We start from the raw sequence: 23,528 nt of genomic DNA, 5'->3' as shown, positions 1-23,528 counted from the left end.
CACTAAGGATTTCAAGCAAGGAATGCCCTTCTGCAATCAAATCTCTCACAGACTCAGCTGGCTACTATTTGGTAAGTTTTGGAACTGATTATGAAATCAACGAGTTTATGGTGGTAAGAGAGGAAACGTACTTTATTTAATAAAACAGTAACGAATGACCAGTATTTTCTACTGTACTCATGGTAATTACTGTAATAAGAGGACTGTTATGTGTGAATAGTGCTGGTCTATGAACATAATAAAAATCTCATTTCATCATCTCCTGCTTTTGTTTTTCACTGTGGTTTGTATAGGCATGTTTTTTTTTGTTGTTTTATCATTTCCTTTTTGGTTTTAGTGGGCTTTTAAACTGCCTTTGTTTTTTTAATGGACAGTTACTTTATTAAGCATTTCACTCAAATGCAGTCTAAGGACACACTCCTGCAGTTGTATCTTCATAGACAGCTTTTTGAGAAAGGTTTCTGCTTTCTTGCCTGCATCTCTGGAAACATTTCGCAGTTCTCCCCCTCCTCCAGTTGTGTGGGAAACATTTTGTAGGCTGGGGATATGGTTGTGTGTTCTCCTTAAGGGGGGTAGGTGATCCTTTTCCTACCCATTGCAAGGTACTCTGGGGCATCTCATGTCTTCCCTGCCCTGTCGAGGAGACACAAGGGGAAGAAAGAATTCTATGCAAAGGTTCACATTGTAGAATTCGATGTCGTTTTATATAATGTTTTATTTTGCTTTAAAAAATAATAATAAAAAAATAAAAAGTGGTTTCTAGCATTTTGAGCTGGTTAAAAACAGTCTTGATTATCTTCCCAGCTCTTCTCTTGGTGGTGCAATAAATAGAGAGATGTCTCTTAACCGTTCATGTCCTTTTTTATATTTTATGGAAACATCTGAATAGCAGTACATTATTAAACAAAATGATATCTTCCTTCATCAACTATAGAATCATAGAATCATTTCAGTTGGAAGAGACCCTTGGGATCATCGAGTCCAACCATAACCTGACTCTAGCACTAAACCATGTCCCTAAGAACCTCGTTTAAGCACCTTTTAAACCTATCCGGGGTTGGTGACTCCACCACTGCCCTGGGCAGCCTGTTCCAATGCCTCACAACCCTTTCTGTGAAGAATTTTTTCCTAATATCCAACCTAAACCTCCCCTGGTACTTGAAACTTGAGGCCATTTCCTCTTGTCCTGTCACTTCTTGCTCAGGAGAAGAGACCAACCCCCTCCATGCTACAACCTCCTTTCAGGTAGTTGTAGACAGTGATAAGGTCTCCCCTCAGCCTCCTTTTCTCCAGGCTGAACAGCCCCAGTTCTTTCAACTGCTCCTCATATTCATGTTATTAATCCTATTAATTAATCAATTATCATTAATTGTATCAATTCCTGTTATTAATCATAGCTATTTTCACCAGAACATGTCACAGGAATTCTCTGTTTTTAAAATGGTTTTTACAGTCAGTTGTTTCAGCTATCATTCGTGAGTGATTGCGATGTTTGGTTGTAATTATGATTGCTGTTAAAACTCCGCAGGTCACTGGCTGATATCGATGGAGACGGGCAGCTGAAGGCTGACGAGTTTGTGTTGGCCATGCACCTCACCGACATGGCCAAGGCCGGGCAGCCTCTGCCACTAACTCTGCCCCTTGAACTGGTTCCGCCTTCCTTCAGGTATATCACTGAGGGCAGTGAAGCATAATATACTTTTAACTGAGGTGTTTTAAACAAAGAAAATAACTGTTATTTCTCTAACGATAGTGTGTTGGTTTTTTTCACCTCCAGGAGTGGAAAGTACACTGAAAATATAAATGGAACTCTGCCATCTTACCAGCCTGTGCAAGAGGAGGAGCCACAGAAAAAACAACCAGGTAAAACAGGGTGCACGTTCTTAATGTATACAGCTGTCTTTAAAGGGCACTGAAACCTTTAGGAAGTGGAAGACATAATCAAATCCCTAGGGAGCTTCATTTCAGGACCTAGATCCCTTTTAACTTGGATGGTAGGAAGGTTGTTAAGTGGATGTAGCCAGCTTATTGCATCTAATAAAATTGAGAATGCAGAGATAGGGCTATTTTTAGCTGTAGGAAAGGAAAAATGTGCTGATTAATAATGTATTTTGGAAAAGAAATCCTTCATGGCCAAATACTGGCATGCTACTGCAATTTGTTTTTGAAGTCGAAAGTTCCTGGCATTACTTTGTTCTGGACACTTTAAAAACAAGGGCTTGCAATGTAGTTTAATTCTCTGAAAACCAGATGCATTTTGTGCATAACTTAGATTCTGCTCTTGACTCCCTCATGCTACCAGCGAAGGTCTCTGTGCATGCAAGACACAACTTGCCTCTCTTTTTGGAAAGGTGGTTGCTGGGAGCCTAAATCATTCCTTTCTATCTCTTTTTATCCTGTATTGCAGTAATTGAGCTTGATCCTGTTTTGTGTTCTGCTGTTTATACCTCCAGGAGCTCTTAGGGAACACCCTTAAAACCTAAGCTCTTTCTCTGTGTTAATGTTTCTTGCACAGTGGAAAGCCTGTTTAACAGAAGACATTCTTCTCCTATCATACAAAAGCTGTTATTTTATGTTTCCTCTAAAATTCAAGTAGTTTTCATGGTCAGTTTTAAATTACAACTATTCTTTTTTGTTGTTTGAGAGGAATGTTTTGCACAGGACAGAAATAACCACCTTTCCTTATTTTAGTGACTTTTGAGGACAAAAGGAAAGCCAACTATGAGAGGGGAAATATGGAGCTGGAAAAACGCCGTCAGGTCCTGTTGGAACAGCAGCAGAGAGAGGCTGAACGTAAGGCTCAGAAAGAAAGAGAAGAACAAGAGCGACGAGAGAGGGAACGTCAGGAGCAGGAACGGAAAAAACAACTCGAAATGGAAAGGCAGCTGGAGAGACAGCGCGAGCTGGAAAGACAACGAGAAGAAGAAAGAAGGAAAGAAATAGAAAGGCGGGAGGTTGTTTTCTTGAAGTTATTTTTTAGTTCTTTATGGAATGTGTACATGCTTACAGTATCCACTTGACAGAGTGTTCAGGATTGGAATGCTGGCTTTGGTTGTCTCTCCTCACATGGCCATTGGCATGTTGTCTTGGAGAGAGAACGTCGTTTCTGTCTGAAAACGTTGTGTCTATTATAAATGAATCAAGTGTTGGAGTAGACTGAAGTTTTCAGATGCTTCATAGGACAGATAAGATTTCCTTGGACAAATTTCTTGGATTTCTGCAAAAATATGTGTACCGAATGAGATTGTACTGAATTCATAATTGATTATATTTTGACAGATGAACTTGAGCCAATTTGCTTCTACTGGGTGTCTCGGCGCATGCATAAGACTTGTATATTTTTTTGCAGTTCTGTGAAATACTTGAAGGAGGTTATGAGTAATGTCAATCAACGTGCTCATTTATGGGCAGTCCTCTAAGATACACAGGTTTTCTGTCTGAATTATGTAGCTTTTCTTCATCCAGAGTTAAGAGCATGGCATGAAGAATCTTACAGGATTGCTTCCTCCATTCTTTGCTGAAGTGTATAGGAGCACTTTAACAAAAGACAACTTGATGTGTTGCTGTTACGCTATTTAGATATAGAATACATTATATTAAATCATGATCTCCGTGTTCTGCATCTCCATTGTGATTTAAGGTAATGTGACTTTTCTGCAGGCAGCAAAACAAGAACTTGAGCGCCAGCGACGGTTGGAATGGGAGAGAATTCGTCGCCAAGAACTTCTTAATCAACGTAACAGAGAACAAGAAGAAATTGTCAAGTTGACCTCTAAAAAGAAGAGCCTTAATCTTGAATTAGAAGCCCTGGTAAGACAGAAACTTGCACTACACATGTTGAAATACAGTATTTTAAAGTATGCAAATCTTAGAATCTACATTAGTGGCCCACCAGGAGTTTCACCCTGCTTTGCATGAGCAATCTAAAGCAGATATTTTGGATTGTTTTGAAGAATTGATCATGAACTAATTGCCCACAGATTTAGTGGAGAAGTGTTACTTGTTGTATGTGGTATAATTTTTCTTTTACTTCCCTTCTAGACGGACAAACATCAGCAGATCTCAGGCAGATTGCAAGATATTAGAAGCAAAAAGCAAATTCGGAGAAGTGAGCTGGAGGCATTAGATAAGAAATATGACCAAGGAATTATGGAAGTCAAGCAACTACAGCAACAGCTTCAGGTATGTGACTTTGTGTCCTTTACTTCTTATTCAGCGTTTCAGGAATGCTGTTGATAATTCATACCCATGGGGAGGAATAGTGAATGGGTTTGATTACAGAGGAGAAAAGAAATCGGCAAGGCCATCAACATTGCAGAGGTTTTAAATTTTATATATGGTGTTAAAGAAATGATGACATGTACTACAACAAGCTCCTAGTTTAATGAGGACAGTGGTCAAAACTTCAGCTGTGCGTATGTGAACCGGTAATAGTGACTTCTCTTTAATTATGAATTGTTTTATGGCTTCAGACTGATTTTTTGAGGAATATTTTTCTGTATGCAGAACAAATTGGGCTTTGGGCTGAATTACCCTGATGCTCTTTTTTTCTCTCTTGGAATAGCAAAACATGAATTATTTCAAAGCAGTTGACTATTATAAATCATCCTCTACTATATTTTTATGTAATGCTCCTGCACATCAGGGAAACTTCTTTTCATGTTCCTGTGTGTCCCAGTTACTGTTTGATGTTGGGCTTGGGGCAGCCAAATGTTCTTATGATAATATTTACACTTTTAGCATGTCTGTTGTTTTTGTTTTTTTCAACTGTGTTAATGTTCTGGGGTCAAAAAGCATTCACTTTTAATAGTGTTTATATTGAGAATGTGGAAGTCATTTTTTCCTCCACCCCATAATGATAACTTTCATCTATGTTTTCTTAACGTGAGTTGAAGTTATGTTTGAAAATTCACCCTTTTTACTTACTGATTTATAAACAATATTAAAAATGTCTTATGTTCTCTTCAAACCTACAGGAGTATCAGAATAAACTAACCTATTTAGTTCCTGAAAAACAGCTGTTAAGTGAAAGAATTAAAAATGCTGAGCTTGAAAACACTCACAGTAAGTGCCTGCAAATGAATTCTCTGGTTTGCGTTGCTGGCTTTTATCACTTGTAAAAAAGGCTGAGGATACACAGTTGTTAATCACACCTTAATTTTTGTATCTTTTGAGTTAGTGCCATCTTAGTATTGTCATCTGCTTTCCGTTATTTCCATCATGTTCTAAATAACAGGCAAACAAATATATTTTTGTGAGAAAGCACAGAGTTTGCTTGAAACTTTTACGCAGACTATATGGCCTACAGATACTATTACATCTTGTATTCCTTTGGTAACATAAAACCAAGAGAGTTAATTTATGTAAAATCTACACTGTTTTTTACATCGAATCGTACTAAAGTCCCTATGTAGAGGAACTTGCTATGAATTGGTCTGATATTAAAAAAAAAAAAAACAACTTGCAAATTATTCTGTATATATGTATATCACAGTATCACAGTATCACAGTATGTTTGGGATTGGAAGGGACCTCAAAAGATCATCTAGTCCAATCCCCCTGCTGGAGCAGGAACACCTAGGTGAGGTCGCACAGGAACATGTCCAGGCGGGTTTTGAATGTCTCCAGAGAAGGAGACTCCACCACTTCCCTGGGCAGCCTGTTCCAGTGCTCTGTCACCCTTACTGAGAAGAAGTTTCTTCTCAAATTTAAGTGGAACCTCTTGTGTTCCAGCTTGATCCCATTACCTCTTGTCCTATCATTGTTTGCCACCGAGAAGAGCCTGGCTCCATCCCCATGGCACTCACCCTTTATATATTTATAAACGTTAATAAGGTCCCCCCTTAGTCTCCTCTTCTCCAAACTAAAGAGACCCAGCTCCCTCAGCCTTTCTTCATAAGGGAGGTGCTCCACTCCCTTAATCATCTTGGTTGCCCTACGCTGGACCCTCTCCAGCAGTTCCCTGTCCTTCTGGAACTGAGGGGCCCAGAACTGGACACAATATTCCAGATGCGGTGGCGCACGCCTGTTGTCCCAGCTGTGTAGGGAGGCAGAGCCTGTCGGATCGCTTGAGCCCAGGGTTCGAGTACCGCAGAGCGGCGCTGAGGCTGCCGGAGCTGTGCTGTGTATATATATGCAATGCCTGTATGTCTCAGGTGTTGGGGCCTTTTCTTCTTTGTGCTGTATACAAAGAGAAAGGTAAATCAAGGAATTCTTGTGAGGAAAGAGGTTGGGAGCGTGTGTATAGTATATTAGGAAAATAATAAAAGAAGGAGTGAAAACAGAAACCCTTATAAAATTGCTTGACTTGCCTTATGCAGGCACAGGACTTGGTTCAGTGCACAAGAAGTCCGTAGAAAAGGAAGAATTATGCCAAAGACTCAAGGAACAACTAGATGCCCTTGAGAAAGAAACTGCTTCTAAACTTGCTGAAATGGATGCATTTAACAGTCAGCTTAAGGTACGTGCATTATCTAAACACTACACTTAGTCTTACGCTGGTAAGCAGTATCTTGATTTCTCCATCCAGTCATAAAGATCGGTGGCACTTCTACCAAGCTTCCATAAAACTTTCCCCGACTTCCAATGTTAAATAAGAATTACCAGAAGTCCTGGAGTAACAAAAATGCACTCTAAAGTATTGATAATGTACTAAAATTCGAATCTCTTGCTAATCATTGCTTTGCATGAATCAACTATTGCTCACTCATAACTTTTGGCTGCTAGAATTCACGTTGATTTAGAACTGAAGTTTCTCAGGCCCTTATAAATTCTGTTATTATGGTACTGAGGTTAAATTTGCTACAATTCTTGAATTGCGGACTGAACATTTAACTTTTATTGAACAAAATACAGGATTTCATAGTACATAATGCAGGATCTGATCGCAGATTTAGATGTTGTCCTAAAAGTAAGCATAGACCACTTATTTGTGTAGAAGTTAAGAAATACTGACCACTGGTGCTGAAGGTGGTTTTGTTTCCCTAAAAATGCCCACAGCTCTCAGGCAGGGCAGCATGCACACACTTAACTCCATTTATTAATACCAGCTTACTCCCAGTGGCACTGATGTGAACTTTACTCTTAAGTAATGGATTTATGCTGAGCCATTGTGAGGGCTCTGCACTCTCCAATAAAAAGAACATGAAGAAAAAATTGTAAACTTCTAAGGAGTTTCTTTTATTTTTAAAAAAATGACTACATAGAACAAGCATTTTTAATTACTTGTTTATTGCATGGCTTGCTGTGTTCAGTGGCTGCATCTACCATTTAGTTTTCCCTAAAATATGTTTTTCAAAATACAGTGCAAAGATTAATTGGCTTTTTATCTGCCTTATCTTACAGTGTGAGAATATGGATGATTCTGTTCTTCAGTGCCTTTTGTCTCTGCTAAGCTGTCTCAACAACCTCTTCCTCTTACTTAAGGTTATTTTCTAATCTTTGGCTCTTTTTGGTTTTTAATTATTTCGCACTTTTTCTCTGCTTACCCTTTCTGTTTGGATGTACAACCTCTATTAAATAAACTTTCCTAAAATAAAATCAGTAGGTTCTTTTTTTTTTTCTTTCTGCTAGCTTTGACATCCCCTTAAAGACTTAACGTTTTCTTACTTGCTTAGAAAACCAAACTGCAAAACAGTGATAACATGTTAAGAAATAAAATGGCTATGTTTACTCAGTTGTTTACCCAGATATTTTTCGTTTCGGCTATGGTATCATCAACCAAAAAAATATTTTCTTAGATGGGAGCGGTGTCTTCTCCCACCTTTCCGTCTGTTGCTCTGTACCTGTCTCTCTGTGCCTGTATCCATACATCTTCGCCTCTGAGTCACGTTTATGAATTCCCAGTCGAGTTTGAGTCTAGAAATAGCATCGATGCCCAGAATATGACATATGACATGGCAAACACAATGCTATTAAGCCTCCAGATTAACCCAGTACTAAAACCTACTCGCTGTCTTTCCTCAACACTGCTTTTGTCTGCTGGGGCCAAAAAATCTGACTTCTATTTTTTTGTTGCTGTGTTTTCCCCCACATAAATTGTTCTCAGAATTACTTAAGTGGCCTTTCCCTTTTGCATAAGGGTTATTCTGTCCTTAAATCAGAGATACAAGAGTTTTTATAATGCGATTTTGTTTCCATAGTGATCCTCAGTTTCTATGCAAAATGAGAAGAAAAGGTATTCTCAGCTGAATATGTTTGGGGAAAAGTAGTAGTCAATTGTCTGGCACAGCATCTCTTAGGCAACATGATTATTCTTAGAGGTGCATATTGTAGTGAGAATAGATCATTCTTAACTGCTCTATTTGCATTTATGAGACTAGATGTGAGAAGTCAGGGTACACCTGTTGCATTGCTCAGGGTGTATCCATAGCATTCCTGAGAAGAAAATAGTGTATCTTACAGGTGTTCTGTAATATGGTGAAGTACAATCTAAAGTAATTCCATTATTGCTGATTTGTTTTCTTCTGTAAATTTAATTATCTTAAAGATTCATGCTGATTTTCTGCTGTGGAAAAGATTGTTAACAGAGGGAGATGGAATAGGAATGGAAAGATGTGTTTTAAAGAAAAAGAGTAAAACTGTGGAGTTTACAAATATAGGAAAACTGCAATCCGAGGTAGTGTCTTTAGGCTCTGGCTTCCCACAGTGGCAAGCCTGCTGGATATTTTTAGAAAGTTTTTCTGATTTAAATAAGGGACTGATTATTCATCGCAAAGGCAAACACCCCACTGAAGGGACGTGTTTCTCAGGTTTGTGGTACTGTGTTGGCTTCCAGTTGAAGTCTGCGTACTCATCTGATGTGTCCTGTAGTTGTTTAAAACACACCTCATTGCCTTTTGTGTCCTTGGATAATGTTGTGTTTGAACACTCAGTTTTGTATCTTCCCTTTTCCTTCTCTGTATTTGCCATTTCCAACAGGTGTATGATTTTTAAGGGCTTTTTGAAACCCTAAATTATGCCAAAGTCTTTGCAAACCTGCCGGCCACTTTAATACTTCTGTTTACTTGATTTTCTTTACAGTGACCTCCAAGGACTGTTAATAACTCAGTATTACTTTGTCCATTTGTATTAAAACTTGGTTCACAAAGCATTAAAATGCCTGGATGGTTTTCTGGCTTTATTTTTTTTATATGTACTTTGTGTTTCCTCCTAAGGACCTGAGAGAAAGTTACAGCACGCAGCAATTAGCCTTGGAGCAGCTCCACAGGATCAAACAGGACAAAATAAGAGAGGTAGAAAAAAGAAGAGCTGAACTTGCACAGAAAAAGCGACTGGAAGATGAGGCTGCAAGGTACCGTGTCTGAATGTATCAGCGTTGCAGCTTTTAAAGCAAAGTAATGCTGTGATGACTTTTAAGATGGTGATTATATTAAAAGGGAAGCTTAATCAGTGAGAATGCATCCTAGTGAGTTGCCCAAGAGAAAACATTTTATGTGGAGTACCAGTAATATAAGATGGTTTGAATTGCTCTTTCAAATCTGTTTTTATCTTCATTTTTAAAAAAAGAACTTGTAATTCAGATAAAGCAGGTAGTCACTTTTGCTAATAAAATTTTTAGCTCCTTTTATAGATAATACTCATACATTTAAAATTCCTTATATTTTCTGCTCTGTTTTGCTGGCCTTCAAAAGATCTGACCTAGTTCCTTACAAGCACTTCTGACTGAGTAGTTACTAGTTTTTTGTCACGTATATTCAGTTGTGAAATTGATACTTCAGACAACAGAAGGGTCATTGCCTGCTTAATTCATATGTTGATCTTGAAAGCTGGATGAGTGAGCAAGCTCTGAGTTTTAAATTTGATTCCTTTTTAGGGAGGACAATGCAAACATTAAAATAAGTTTGAAACAATCTTCCTTTCACATTTATGGTCCTGGTTGTGCTCATCCCAGCCTGGTATCAAGCACTCAAACTTTTACTGTCCTCAGCTCTTGGTTTCTCATGGTGTTGTTCCCAACTAGTTTTATTTTCTCCTGTTTCATTGATTAAGTTTCTTGGGTTTGATTCTGGCCATCTTAAGCCACCACTCTATTTTTCCTCTCTCCAGACCTTCTGGAGCAGCTGCCCGTTTAGCAGCCCTGGATTAAATCATTGCCAGAGAAAAGGCAGTGGGTGCTCTGGGTGGGGAGTCCTCAGCTCTGGAATTGCTTCCCTGTACTAGTCTTGACTTTCCTTCTCATTCAGAGAATTGCTGTGTTTTGTCATTTGAATTTGAGAGAGATATTCAATTATTCATATTCGCTTTGACTGTTTTTAATGAAGCAGAGCTAGTGGCCTTGTGGTGTTTGTTGATTCATGGTCTTAACTCAGGGCAATGCTTTTCTACAAGTATGATTGGAATTTCGTAAAATTTGTGACAGTCCCTTTAAGAGAGCTGTATGCTGTATGTATAACAATGTCCTGTTAATTTTTCTGTTCAGCATAGCTATCTGATAGAGTAACAATGTTATTGCACAGCTCCCGTTAGATGCTGTCACATGCTTGAAAACACAATAAAATGACCATCCGATCAATGGACCTCCCACAGTGATTTGATGAAGTGGTCTCCTCTAGAATCATAGAATAGAATCAGAGAATCATTTTGGTTGAAGAGGCCCTCAGGATCACCGAGTCCAGCCATAACCTGGCTCTGGCACTAAGCCATGTCCCTAAGAGCCTCATCTGAATGCCTTTTAAACCCCTCCAGGGATGGTGACTCCACCACTTCCCTGGGCAGCCTGTTCCAATGCCCGACAACCCTTTCCGTGAAGAAATTTTTCCTACCATCCAATTTTTTTCTAATATCCAATCCAGGCTTGGTCCCTCCTCAATAACCTCTTCAGACAGCGGCCCAAAGGGACAGGTCCACTCTTTTCAGAAGAAAGGTCTCAACATATAATGATTTTGAAAGGTGTTGAATTGGATAATAACTTCTTCGGAGAGATGAGGCACAGGACAAAATCTGAACGATTTCAGAGAATACAGCCAGATTTGCAGATTCTGTCTGCTGAAGAGTGTGGCTGTGGCGGGGATAAGCATGTTGAACTGATTACGACTGCTGAAGGCAAAAAATTAAAGCAGCAGACATCAGTATGCAAAGGCTATTTTTGTAAATACACCGAAGTGAAATTTTGTTATTAATATGTTTGGAAATCTTCATTTCCACTTGTGAGGTTTGGATACTACCTTGGCAGACAGCTTAAAACCACCTTTGTTCAGTTATCAGATCGTTTCTTGCTCGTCAGGATGTAGATGAGCAGAAGAGCTCATGGAGACACTGCATAAGTAACTCCATGGGACTGTTTCTATACCAAGAATTTTAATCCATTTGTTATTTATATGTGAAATATACTGGCACTCATGAGGAGAGTGATCAGTATCGTAGACTCAGTTTTACTGACAAGTGCAGTTGAGTACTCTATGAACACAATCTCATTATTTTTATATGAATATTCTCCTACTTCCCATTCCTTTCTTTCAGGAAAGCAAAACGGGAGAAGGAGAACCGATGGCAGGAAAATATCCGAAGGGAAGAGGAAGAGAAAAAGAAGCGACTGGAGGAAGAACGAATGCAGGAAAAAGTTCAAGAGAAGCTAAAAGCTGAAGAAGCAGTTGCTCTGATGAGAGAAAGGGAAAATAAACAGCTTCATGCAGAGGAGGAGAAAAAAAAGCAAGACACAATCTTGAGGGAGACAGAAAAACAAAGGCAGAGGCAACTGGAAGAAGACAGAAGAAAGTTAGAACAAATTGCAAAAGAAGCTGAGGAGAGGCGTAAGCAGAACACAGAAATAAAGAAGATAAAAGAAGTGACCAACTCTCAGGAGGTGGAGAAACGCACTTCTAAATTAAACATAAATGAGAAGTTTGCAGATCTGTTGAAACCAACAGAGGGTAAAAGTCTTAAGCCGCCCTGGAAAAATGAAGGTAATCTTAGTCCGTTCGATTTTTGCTTTAATGGTTCTTATTTTCATTCTTTACGTGTACTATTGTTAATGTGACACGATGACAGGCTTATTGTCTAAAATATTATTTGAAAACACCCAAGCCACAGCAACGTTCCATGTCTTTAGTTAGTTAAGAATCATCCTGTTAACTTAGTTCTGTTAGTTTTCAGCACCTATAACTCTGATGACAAATCTTCCAGTGATCATGGCCAACAAATCACAGATGCTGGAAACAGTAATATTTTAGCTTTTTCCTAAGGCCTGTGCTTTCTGTCATTAAAGCAGAATGCTAATATGGAGGAATTTTGTTCAATGATGAGTGGATGGGCAGGTAATGCTCAGCAAAGTGATTTATTAACATTGAAATGTAGTTTATTTCTTTTTTAATCAATGTCTTTTATTAAAAAGTAAAGAACTGAAGTCAACCTAACTTTAGTTGTGGGACTTTGAAAAATACTGATTTAACAATATTTTCACTAAAGGCAGTTTTGATTAGTTCCATCCTTCATTAGTTCTCAGAGGTTTTTATTAGCCACATTTATCACTGAGTTCAGCAAGAACCATATTATGGCAGTGCTGAAAGGTGTCCGCACACCTCAGTTATGCATTGTAAAACATTCACTGTTAGCAGTACCAGGTGTGGAGAACTTAGATGCAAAGAAAATAGAAATCATGGTAGTTCAGGTTTCTAAGTAAAATCTTCACAACTGCTGCTGAACACTTGTAGCGGTGGTATCTTTTCAGTTGGAAAATTATAATTGTGTTAAACAAGACTATATTAAAGCACAGGCTTAGCCAGAGTGGTGTGATGAGATGAGAATATAAGGACACCATTTTTCCAGTGCATTTTATTGCATTGATTTTAATTAACATTAATGCATTTATTTTATTGTTATGTTTACTATGATTAGCATGTGAAATTCTTGCATGGTGTGCGTCCCATCAGCTGTTGTAGCTGTGTTCTCCTCTGATACATGCATAGTGTCTTTGGAGCAAGAACAGTTTTGTTCTTATATTCATACCTGTTACATAGAATGGCAGAGCTGCAACTAAGTGCATTTCTTTCAGCTGTATCAAAATGGTAACTAGTTTTCTTCTCTTTACAGGCAATGCAGTTAATGTATCAGAGTCTAGAAATTCAGTTGCCTTGGTAAATTACAGAGCTTTATATCCGTTTGAAGCGAGGAATCACGATGAGATGAGCTTTAATACTGGGGATGTAATTCAGGTAAGATTTGCCATTGATGTTTAACTTGCAAAAGTCCAACCCCGTTTCCCCAGCCTGGAGATACACCAAGTGTCAAAAGCATTATTTTGATATATTTTAAGACTTACTCAAAATTTAAATGTGATTTTTTTTTTTATTTATTTTTATTGTTTGTTTTGTTGGGGGTTTTTTAAATGTAAATTTAGGATTAGTTCAGCTAAAATCTTTCTTTGGATCTTACACATCCTAGAGGCGTTGACAACCTGTTTAGAATAACAGTAGTGAACTCTAAACATAAACTTTCTAAATTCAGTTCATCAAGAATTATGTAGCTGCTGCAGTTCATTGTACGTGTGCAGGTTGGCATTTAAGTGTCTACTTGAAATATGAAATGTAGAAAATGGATCCATAAATGGCTACATAAATTGACAAAAATATTAATGCCGTTTCAATTCAAGTTAAACTTGTTACTTAGCAAGTAGATGTGAAAGTTTCTTCTGAATCTAATGTATTGTTAGCGTAGACTTCTGCCTCTTGTTGGCTGGTCCTTTGTAACACTTCCTCAGACAGACATCTATAGTAGTTTATTGTGCGTCTATTCTTTGTAGCACTTCCCTGGATTCAGCTGAATTTGCCGTCTATAAGGTCTATAACATCACAGCAGGACCAAAATATTGGAAATATCTTCTGACTTCTCAGTTGAAATCTGTGCTGTTTCATGTCATATCCCTTGTCTGCTAACATGTTTTTGAAAGCGTGTGCATTCAGGTGGAAATGTGAAAACTGATTTACAGCTATGGTAGTACAATTAATATATATGTATCTAATATAAAAGTGCATATGGTTCCTTGTTCAGGTTATAAATAATATAAGTTGTTGATAAAGAAGAATTTAAGAAGCAATGTGGTACAAAATATTAAAGCACTTAAGTGTTAGGCTTCAGTTTGAGTTAAATCATTTGTTTATATTTTCAAACCAATGAAGCATGGAAGAGACAACAAAGAGAAGTAGGTTTTGGTTTCGTTTCCTTCTCAGACATAATTAACTGTGTGATTTCACTAACAATCTCACAGCCACTGCCACTGCCTCCTCTTTCTCCTCTTATACCTCAAACCTCAGCTGAGCTAACTAGCTGATAGTATTTGATGAGCTGCTAATTTTTAGCTGATTTTGACTAATTTGCAGCATAATGGAGACTTCAGTATTGCTATGAATATTTAAGGATGCTCTTGGCTGGGTACTGATCTCCCAAGTAACAAGTGATAGGATGAGAGGAGACAACCTCAAGTTGCACCAGGGGAGGTTCAGATTGGATATTAGGAAAAAATAATTTGCAGAAAGGGTTGTCAGGCATTGGAACAGGCTGCCCAGGGAAGTGGTGGAGTCACCATTGCTGGAGGGGTTTAAAAGACACAGATGTGGCACTTAGGGACATGGTTGAGAGGTGGACTTAACTGTGTTAGGTTAATTGTTGGACTCAATGATCTTGAAGGTCTTTTCCAGCCTCAGTGATTCTGTGATTCAATTCCGTACTTAATTGTATAGTAAATAACAGAAGTTTTGTATGTGTTCTAGATGCAGTCAGATGACACAGTGATATCTGTGAGCAGAACTGCAGCAGTTGTTTTCATGTGCTGTCCGGCTCACCAGCCGCTGCCTCTTGTCTGCACATTTGGCAAAATACAACACAATGCATTGTAGTTTTTTGGCAAACCACAACGGCTCCAGGTATAGTCCATGGTCCCAAATGTGCATGTTTGGGGCCCATTTGAAGGACTATAATGACTTGGAGGCCTGTCTCCACCTGTGGCTGAAAGTAGGGCGATTGCATCATCACCCTATTTCTCAAATAGGGCAAAATCAGCTCAGTTCCGGTAGGGAAGAGACTGAAAATGCTGATCCTGGTGTGAGTGCAGCCCATGCTGTTCAGTTCAGAGTGCCAGCGGGTGCTGACACATTAGAAACCCTGTTTGTTTCACGCTGCTAATTTTATTTGTATTTGTCCTCCTCTCTGTAGGTTGATGAAAAAACTGTGGGAGAGCCTGGTTGGCTTTACGGGAGTTTTCAAGGACATTTTGGTTGGTTTCCATCCAATTATGTAGAAAAAATACCAGAGGGAGAAAAATCTTTATCTCCTAAGAAGGCCTTACTTCCTCCTACAGTATCTTTATCTACTACCTCAGCTGCTTCAGAGTGAGTTTAGTCATGTTTGTGTTAAAATAGCTTTTTCTACAATTAGCTAACACGTAATATGCTAAATAGTTTCATTTGGTGTTTGTTTTTATAATATATATGCAGAAAACTTATTGAAGAACCTACCTGAAAGTCTTAGCCTGGAATTTTTAAGTATTTGATACTCTGCTTTGCATTGTGCAGTATATCTGGCTTATATATGTTTTAAGGGGGAAAAAAAAGAAGTTACTCTGCTTGAGGTACTTTTGAAATAAAAATTGCGATGTGTTAAATACACTTGTATTTAATTTGCAGACCACTTTCCCCAAGTAAATCCACAGAAGAATCTGATTACCAAAACATACCTTTTTCTAGCCTGAATGTTAATACAGCGTGGCAACAGAAATCAGCTTTTACTCGCACTGTGTCCCCTGGATCTGTTTCACCCGTTCATGGACAGGTATGAGGAACTTTCTGGATTTTAGGTTGTTGTTAATGGAATTGATTCAAAATGAACAAGCAAAACCCAAAGCAAAACAAATGAAACCACAGCTTTTCTAATACTGAGTGCACTGACTAGTCTAGAGGATGAAGAAACTAGTCTGAATTCTCCACTACTATGCATTGGTGCAATTCCATGTATTTCCATGGACCAATGATCAAGAAGACTCATGCCGTATGTTTCATAATTCTACAATAATTTTCACCCCTAATTAGACACAAGCTATTTCTAGCAAATAAGAAACAGAGTTGAGAAATTGTTCCTGAGTCAACAGGTCATACAGAGCAATGTAAAATGTTGACAACAAATTATTCAGCCAACACTTAGGAATGAAATTGCTTAGACTGCACTTAAAAGATACATTGCTGTTTGGTTGGGTTTCATGTAACACTTGCACCAATTTGGGATAGTGTGGTCAGTCAACATCTCCACTTCTGTCTTAACAGGGGCAACCTGTCGAGAACTTAAAAGCACAAGCACTTTGCTCTTGGACTGCAAAAAAAGATAACCACTTGAATTTTTCAAAAAATGATATCATTACTGTCCTGGAGCAGCAGGAAAACTGGTGGTTTGGAGAGGTACATGGAGGAAGAGGTTGGTTTCCAAAATCTTACGTCAAGCTGTTACCTGGGAGTGAAATCAAGAAAGAGGAGTAAGTATGACTTTTGGTTTTGTTTTATTCATTTACTAAAAAAGGTGGTTCAGTGTGCAAAATTCTTGCAGTGCTTTAAAGTGCAGAATATAAATACTGTTTACAATTTACACCGTGCCATTTTAGGCTTCTATTATTTCATTCTGGCAAAGGGAGTGGTGTTGGGCTCACTACTGTGTTAACAGGCAGTTGTCCAAGGCTGAGTGCTGTGAAAATCAGTGGTGTTTGATTATTCATCAAGTGCCAGACTTTGTTTTGGTTCATTACTGAGTCATATCTCTTGCAGTGTAGTTTCTTTCTGCCTCTGAAGGTGCCACTTTCTAATTGACCTACTAAGAACTGTAAGCTTGTAAGGCACATATTGCAAAAATAGTGTATTTTTCTTTACTTGAAAAGATGATTATGTCTGTTCTAATGCTGCAAGGTAACTCTCCAGGTAATAATTCAGAGTCTGGATTCTGCTGGGATGGGCTGTACCATTGTATGTGAATTGTTCTTTTCATGTGTTATGATAAAAGCTCTTAGAAATTCTCTAGAATGAGGGAATTTAGACAAAATCTTTAATTTGTGCTTCTTTTGGATAGCATAATTTGCAAATACATCTTTCATCACATTACTTTTTAAGTGGTGTGCTCTTGGATGCCATTCATATCTTCAATATCAGTAATACCTGTCACAATTTGACAGTGAGGGAAGTCATTGCAATTAATTCAGAGGCAATATCAACTTTGAGAGAACCAAAGTGAGCCTATTCTCTTCCTAATAAAGAGCTTTGTTCTTGATCAGCCTTTTTAGTTACTCAAATGTTGTGGTTTGGTTGTTTGTTTTTGCAGACCAGAAGCTATTTATGCAGCTGTAAACAAAAAGCCGAATACACAGTCCTATGCAGCAGGAGAGGGTAAGACAGCATTTAATATGCTGCTTAATGATACAGTCTCTTTCTGCTTAATGGCATGTGAATAAGCCTGAGTATGTGAAAAGTTTTGGAGCAGGTCTTTTAATGTTTGTCCAAAAGAGACAGTGCAGATGTTGAGCTACTGTTAAGAGAATTCTAAAATAGGAACTTCAGTAAAGCTTATAACTGAGCATAGGCCTGGCTTTTGGGGTTTTTTTTTTAAGACTTTTGCTTGAGCATTAATTCATTTCTGAAAACTTAAATATGTCTCATACCCATAAGCTGTTCTTCCTGCTGTTTTGTACTGTTTCATGCTGTACTGTACAGACATGAGAAGGGACTTCTGGTCTCCTGAGTGTCGATCATTCTCCTTTAATCAGTTGGAAGCAAAGAAAAACTGTGGGAAGCACTTTCTAAGCCTTTTAACCTAATGTATCTCCATGCTTCCCCAATTATATTTCAATTCCACTTGTGTTTTTTCATTTTTGCTGCGTTAGTCAAATAAAGAAAGGTTTTAATCAGATTTAGGTGTCGAACATACATGCTTGCTGTGAAACACAGAGGTGGGGTGGAATACTTAATGCAAGAGATGAGTTTTCAAGCTGTGGTCTACAGCAGGATGATCACCAGGTAGTAACTCTCACCATGCCAAATTCATCTCTCTGTACAAAATCCTGTAATTCAGAGCCGGAAGCACGAGGCGAGATGTGAAAACAATCAGGCAAGTAGGAAGGTCGATTCACAAACTTGTGAAGACACGATCTGTGTTACGAACACAGCGATGAATGCTGATATCAAAGATTGCTTGAATTGCATCTGACACACTTTTATCCTCCAATCTAAAACTGTTGTCTCCTTCTTTCTGTGTGCTGTTTGCACAGAGTATGTTGCGCTCTATTCGTATTCAAGCTCTGAGCCTGGTGACTTGACTTTCACGGAAGGGGAGGAGATCCTGGTGACCCAGAAGGAAGGGGAGTGGTGGACCGGGAGCATTGACGGCCGAACCGGCATCTTCCCCTCCAATTACGTCAGACCAAAGGATCAAGAAGTGAGTTCTGTTTCTGGGAATTAATGCACGGTGCCTTCTCTCAATTTTATTGTATTACTGGTAGTGATATCTACCTCTTAGGTAGTGATTTTAATGTGCTTAACAGAAAAGCAAAGCCTTGGTAGCTTGAGTCCTCAGTCGGTGCTCTGGCCAGTGACTCACTGTCTCTCTTCCTACAGGATGGTATTTTGTTAAATATGGGGTCAAAATTAAAATCTCCATGAGCTTTTCTGTCCATGTGCTTAAGCTTGGTGTAAACTCTACTGTTTTTATTGCACAGTAAAAGATTATTTTTGTGTCTTTGTAGGCTTCTAGTAATGCTGGCAAAACTGGAACAATAAATAAGAAACCTGGTAAGTGTGCGATAATATTTTAAGATTTAGGATTGTTTCTTGAGTGACTATAAGCATTTAGGTTCATAGCAGTGTTTTAATAGTGGCTAATGTGCTTAGCTGCAAGACATGTATGTACCATCGTGTTTCTGTGAATTGAGCTTTTACTGAAATGAAAAAATAACAAATGCAATTAATATATTTTCAGAAATTGCTCAAGTTACTACTGCCTATGCTGCATCAGGAACTGAACAGCTTAGTCTTGCTCCAGGACAGCTGATACTTATTCTGAAGAAAAACGCTAGTGGATGGTGGCAAGGAGAGCTGCAGGTAATTATTGAAGGAGAAATAATTGTGACTCTGTGAACGGCAAGGAGCTGATCCTGGCTTTAATTAAAGACGACAACTAGTATAGTGTTCTAAAAGCTGTCTAGAAAGTTGCTTTCATCTTGTATAAACCATATTTGGGGAAAAAAAAAGTTTTAAATGAAACCTTGGGTTGCTGGAGGGGTTGTGTTTTGTTTTTGAGGGGTGTTTTTTTTGTAACAGAAAATAGTAAAACTGAATGAACATGCGCATGGGAGGAGGAAGAGGGATGTTGACAGTTAATAAATTGGTTAGGATTTAATTGGTAAAACATTACATTGTAAAATGATTCTTATGAAAGAGCAGGAATTCTTGGAAGTTGGAGTTGGAAGCTAGTTTATTGTGAAGTGATGGATTTCTAGTCCCAAGGGTTCAGGGGACTGATACGTGACGTTCTTCTTAAATCATTGTTGATGCTTTGACTTTTGGAGCCCCATGGATCTTGTCCATAATAGCCTTCATCTTTGCAACCAATGCAGAAAGTTCAATCATGATTGTATAATGCCTCTTTATTGCCCTTTTCTTTAGCTGAATCTAAAGCATTAGCATAAATTTAAACATGTTACTTCCAATACCGAATGCTATTTCCAGTATTGGGATTGAACAGCAAAATAGTAAGTTCTGTCCTCTTAGTATCACTTAATTGGCCTTTCCCAAGGTGTTCTACAGCTACATACCCTCTGTTTTGAGTGAATACTCTTGTTAATACTTGTCTTCTTTCTCCAACACTTAGAATAGGGCTCATCTAACTATTCAGCATCTGGTTTTAGTACCAATCTGCTTTACAGATACAGGAGGAGAGATTACAGCGAGGAAGTTGAGAAATTGTCGCACTGAGTTTCTGTGAATTAACAGCAGTGGAAAATGTATTTGCAGTATGTGCAGACTAAAAAATAAATACAGTAAACAATGAATAGTTTGTATTTTAAGAAAAGTAGGCCCGGTGCTGGTTCAGGAAGAACCCTCAAAGAATAAAAAAATAAATGTGGAAGGGGAACTAAGATACATAATTCTCAGTTCTTGCTAGTTTGAGTTTCTTTTTTGTTGTAATAGGGCTCACTCTGCAGTTACTGCTTTCTTAAATCCATGCTCACTTTTATATCCTGACTTCTTTGTGCACTCTGAAGTATATCTGCTTCTTCAGTGTGTGCAGAGATAGTCTGTGGGACTGAAAAAGCAAAGACTGAAAAATGAGGAGAATCTCACTCTCACGTTCTGTACTAGGTAGGAAGTGAGAGCCAACACTTAGGCTGGGGTTTTCAAGAGCAACTTGTGGTAATTGTTACCTCTGTTCTGAGTATCTCATTAGAGACTCCTTATAAGATGCATAAGTGGAATGTTCATAGAGCAGATTTTCAGCCCTACAATTAAATTGTGCACTGAAATCATTAGCTGCTCTTGAAAATTTTGGATAAATGCATTTGCCAGAACATATTAGGGTGCAGCTTTATTTTAATTGGGTTGTTTCATCCTTTAGCCTTTTTTTTCTTTTGAGATCTGTTTAGTATTTTGTTGGTGTTCAGAAGCCTATTTGCCTTTTGTTGGTAAAACTGTGTGACATGCTTGTTGTGCTTTTTTTTCCAGTCTATAGACTATTTGGTTTCTGAATTGTGTAATAACCATTTTAAACATTTACAGGCAAGAGGGAAAAAGAGACAGAAAGGATGGTTCCCTGCCAGCCATGTGAAATTACTGGGTCCAAGCAGTGAAAGAACCACAGCTGCTGCTCCCTCAGGTGAAAAAAAAACCCACAACACTTTATATTTCATTAGAGTATTTTATGTAACTGCTTCAGTTGTTCAGGTCCTAGTCTGAATTATATAACTAGCATAATATTATGTTTAATGGATGTATCTGATGGTGGTGTCACTGTGGAAGGTAAACTACGAGTCAGAATCTGGGTCTTCTCAGCTGTTACGAATGTGTGGACAGCTGTAATATCCATTCAACTATTATCTCTGTCCAAGAAAGGTAAAATCTCTCAACTTCTTAATTAAAACAGTTCTTTGTAGGGTCCCTCCCTAGCACATACCATCCTCTACGTGCCTGACAGCAGAAAGTCTGTCATACAAAGGTGCTGACATCCAGTAATCTGTGAGGATCAGCAGTTCCTCTCCTATGCCAAGAGCTTTTTAATTTTGCTGAATGTACTGAACAGCCACACTCTTCTCATTTGGAAACCCCTTGTTTTCAAATGCTAGCAAAAAATCTTACAGAAAACTAGCAATGATTGACAAATACCTTGCAAATACAGCTCCTTGTAAGGAGGGAGATGAAGCAGCACATTTCCACTAGGGTTTTCCTTTGAATGGCCGGGTACAGATGAGATTATTTCACAGAAAAGTAACTGTTTTGTTCTGCCTGTTTAAATTGTGCTGTTCTCCACAGTTATGACTTGCTTGTACAACAGCTTCCTGGGTACTACTGGGTAAAACCTCCCTTTGAATAAACTGTCAGTTCATGATTAGCTAATGCACGATTAGCTCTGCCATTGCCACGTTTTTCTCACAAGTACCAGGTATAAGATAATCAAACTCGCTTTCTCTGCCGAGCCAGTAGAAGAGACAGAAATATACTTCATCATACTTCAAAGTGTTTAGAAGGTCAATAGGTGCTGTGCTAACTGAATCCATTCGCGATTAAAGGACATAGATAACTAAAGTGGAAATGAAGATTACTGCCTGGCCCAATTAAAAAAAAAAATAGAAGGAAAGAAAAGGGAGGGCAGTTCCACTTCAAGATAAGATCATGTGGCGTTTTTCTTATGTAACAGTGTATGTGAATTTGTTGTTTCTTTCCTGTGGTTATGTAAAGCACTCAGAAAAACAGTCTTAATACTTGTGTAACAGTGTTTTGCTGGTTTTGTTTTTTCTTCACAGTGTGTCAAGTGATAGCGATGTACGATTACATGGCAAACAATGAAGATGAGCTCACTTTCTCCAAAGGGCAGCTTATTAATGTACTGAACAAAGACGATGCTGACTGGTGGCAAGGAGAAATCAATGGTGTGACAGGTCTCTTCCCCTCAAACTATGTGAAGATGACCACGGATTCTGATCCAAGTCAGCAGTGTAAGCAACTTTTTTTTTCTTTATTTCAAAGATGCATCGCAATTCTTTTGCTTTGTGTTTGGAATTTGGAGTTGCAGGCATCAGCTGAATCTATTGGTACTTTAAATACTTTACTATGGTACTAAGTACTTTAAATACTTTTCTATTTTACCTACAAACAATAAGCACGTTACTAGCCAGCCAGTGTGTGATAGTAAGAGTGCTGGGGTGAGCTAAAAACACTTGATCTGGTAGGTGTTCGCCTCCCATTAAAGGTGGTGATGTTCGATAACTGGCATGGACTGGGAGTCAGTGCAGACATACTGTGCTCGATTATCAAACTTGCTTGAGTTTTATGAAATACAAAAGAAGTGCCTGCTGTATTCATCTTTAACTTACATTTAAACTCTTTATCAGTCAAGTAAAAATAATCAAAGAAAGGGTAGGAAGAAGCTTCTAGCATTAGCAAGTGATCTGTCCTGCGGTAAATAACTTCAACTTAATGGCTGGACTCGATGATCTTAAAGGTCGTTTCCAACCAAAGTGACTCTGTGGTTCTATGAAATACGTGTGTCCGGGCTCCTTGCAGTCCAGCTCTCATCCACTTCTGAGAGACAACATATGAATCAAAGCATATGTTAAGCTGAAAACTACCAGCAGCAGGCTGAGAACCGAATTCTAGAATATACACCTACCTGACAGAATTTTCTCTGCATTTTTTTGCATGTAAACATGGTAAAGGTTTCTGGTGGCACACACACCCCATTTTTTTAGCCCTGGTCCCCAGAGAAATTTACCACCATTTTTACATCCTCAGCTTTTCATCCTGGCACCCTGTGGTTAAGCCAACTTTGATATCAACCTGTGCCATCGGTGGGCTTGGAACACATCTTGATGTCGGAGTTGCTCCTTTGACACAACAGGCCTTGTCCCTTTGCTTGCTGTTTTTACCCTGGGCAGCATTTGTAGTTTTCTCAGTATAAAGACACATCCAGAAGTCTGGATGAAGTTCACTCTTCGTAGCCTATAGCTCGTGTGTAGGACCCGTTTGCACTTAGGATTAGATCAGCACAGTTGTGTTCTTACAGAAGGATTCACAAACTTGGGAAGGAGGGTACAGCTTGCTTTGGAGAGTTAAAATATTTTCTCCTGGTAGCTTCTTATGGTACCTGGGCAAAATGCACCATTCTTGAGGTTTTATTTTTAGCTAAATTTACATCTGTGCTCTCACGTTTGATAACACTTTTTTTAATGCCTCTGGCCAATGTGGCTGTGATGTCAAAAACTTCTGCATTTATATTGAACTTACCATTCTTTTGATTAGGCATCTCTACACCATTAAAATGATCTTTTAGAAGTTGAGGGGTTTTTGTTTACAAAA

General features: G+C 38.5%; 1 protein-coding gene across 4 annotated transcripts in view; it reads left to right on the top strand.

The window, feature by feature from the left end:
* ITSN2 (intersectin 2) overlaps nt 1-23,528 on the top strand; it is an 85,379-nt gene that overhangs the window by 40,621 nt on the left and 21,230 nt on the right. For 3 of the 4 annotated variants that reach the window (XR_014183515.1, XM_082047370.1, XM_082047371.1), the window contains exons 9-28: nt 8-71; nt 1,529-1,666; nt 1,778-1,863; nt 2,692-2,954; nt 3,661-3,810; nt 4,042-4,182; nt 4,977-5,064; nt 6,321-6,460; nt 9,156-9,292; nt 11,461-11,903; nt 13,030-13,151; nt 15,148-15,323; nt 15,618-15,762; nt 16,251-16,456; nt 17,290-17,354; nt 18,233-18,399; nt 18,707-18,752; nt 18,940-19,061; nt 20,736-20,832; nt 21,977-22,168. Coding sequence is in view for 3 of the 4 variants with exons in the window: in XM_082047370.1 (XP_081903496.1) it covers nt 8-71; nt 1,529-1,666; nt 1,778-1,863; nt 2,692-2,954; nt 3,661-3,810; nt 4,042-4,182; nt 4,977-5,064; nt 6,321-6,460; nt 9,156-9,292; nt 11,461-11,903; nt 13,030-13,151; nt 15,148-15,323; nt 15,618-15,762; nt 16,251-16,456; nt 17,290-17,354; nt 18,233-18,399; nt 18,707-18,752; nt 18,940-19,061; nt 20,736-20,832; nt 21,977-22,168 (2,988 nt within the window). In the remaining variant the exon portion in view is untranslated. Of the gene's footprint in view, nt 1-7; nt 72-1,528; nt 1,667-1,777; nt 1,864-2,691; nt 2,955-3,660; nt 3,811-4,041; nt 4,183-4,976; nt 5,065-6,320; nt 6,461-7,344; nt 7,426-9,155; nt 9,293-11,460; nt 11,904-13,029; nt 13,152-15,147; nt 15,324-15,617; nt 15,763-16,250; nt 16,457-17,289; nt 17,355-18,232; nt 18,400-18,706; nt 18,753-18,939; nt 19,062-20,735; nt 20,833-21,976; nt 22,169-23,528 lie in introns of all 4 variants that reach the window. The other variant, XM_082047372.1, reaches the window with a different exon arrangement.

This window comes from Streptopelia decaocto, assembly GCF_964273445.1.
Source record: "Streptopelia decaocto genome assembly, chromosome: 3".
Lineage (NCBI taxonomy): Eukaryota > Metazoa > Chordata > Aves > Columbiformes > Columbidae > Streptopelia > Streptopelia decaocto.
This window is presented reverse-complemented; position numbering and strand designations above follow the sequence as displayed.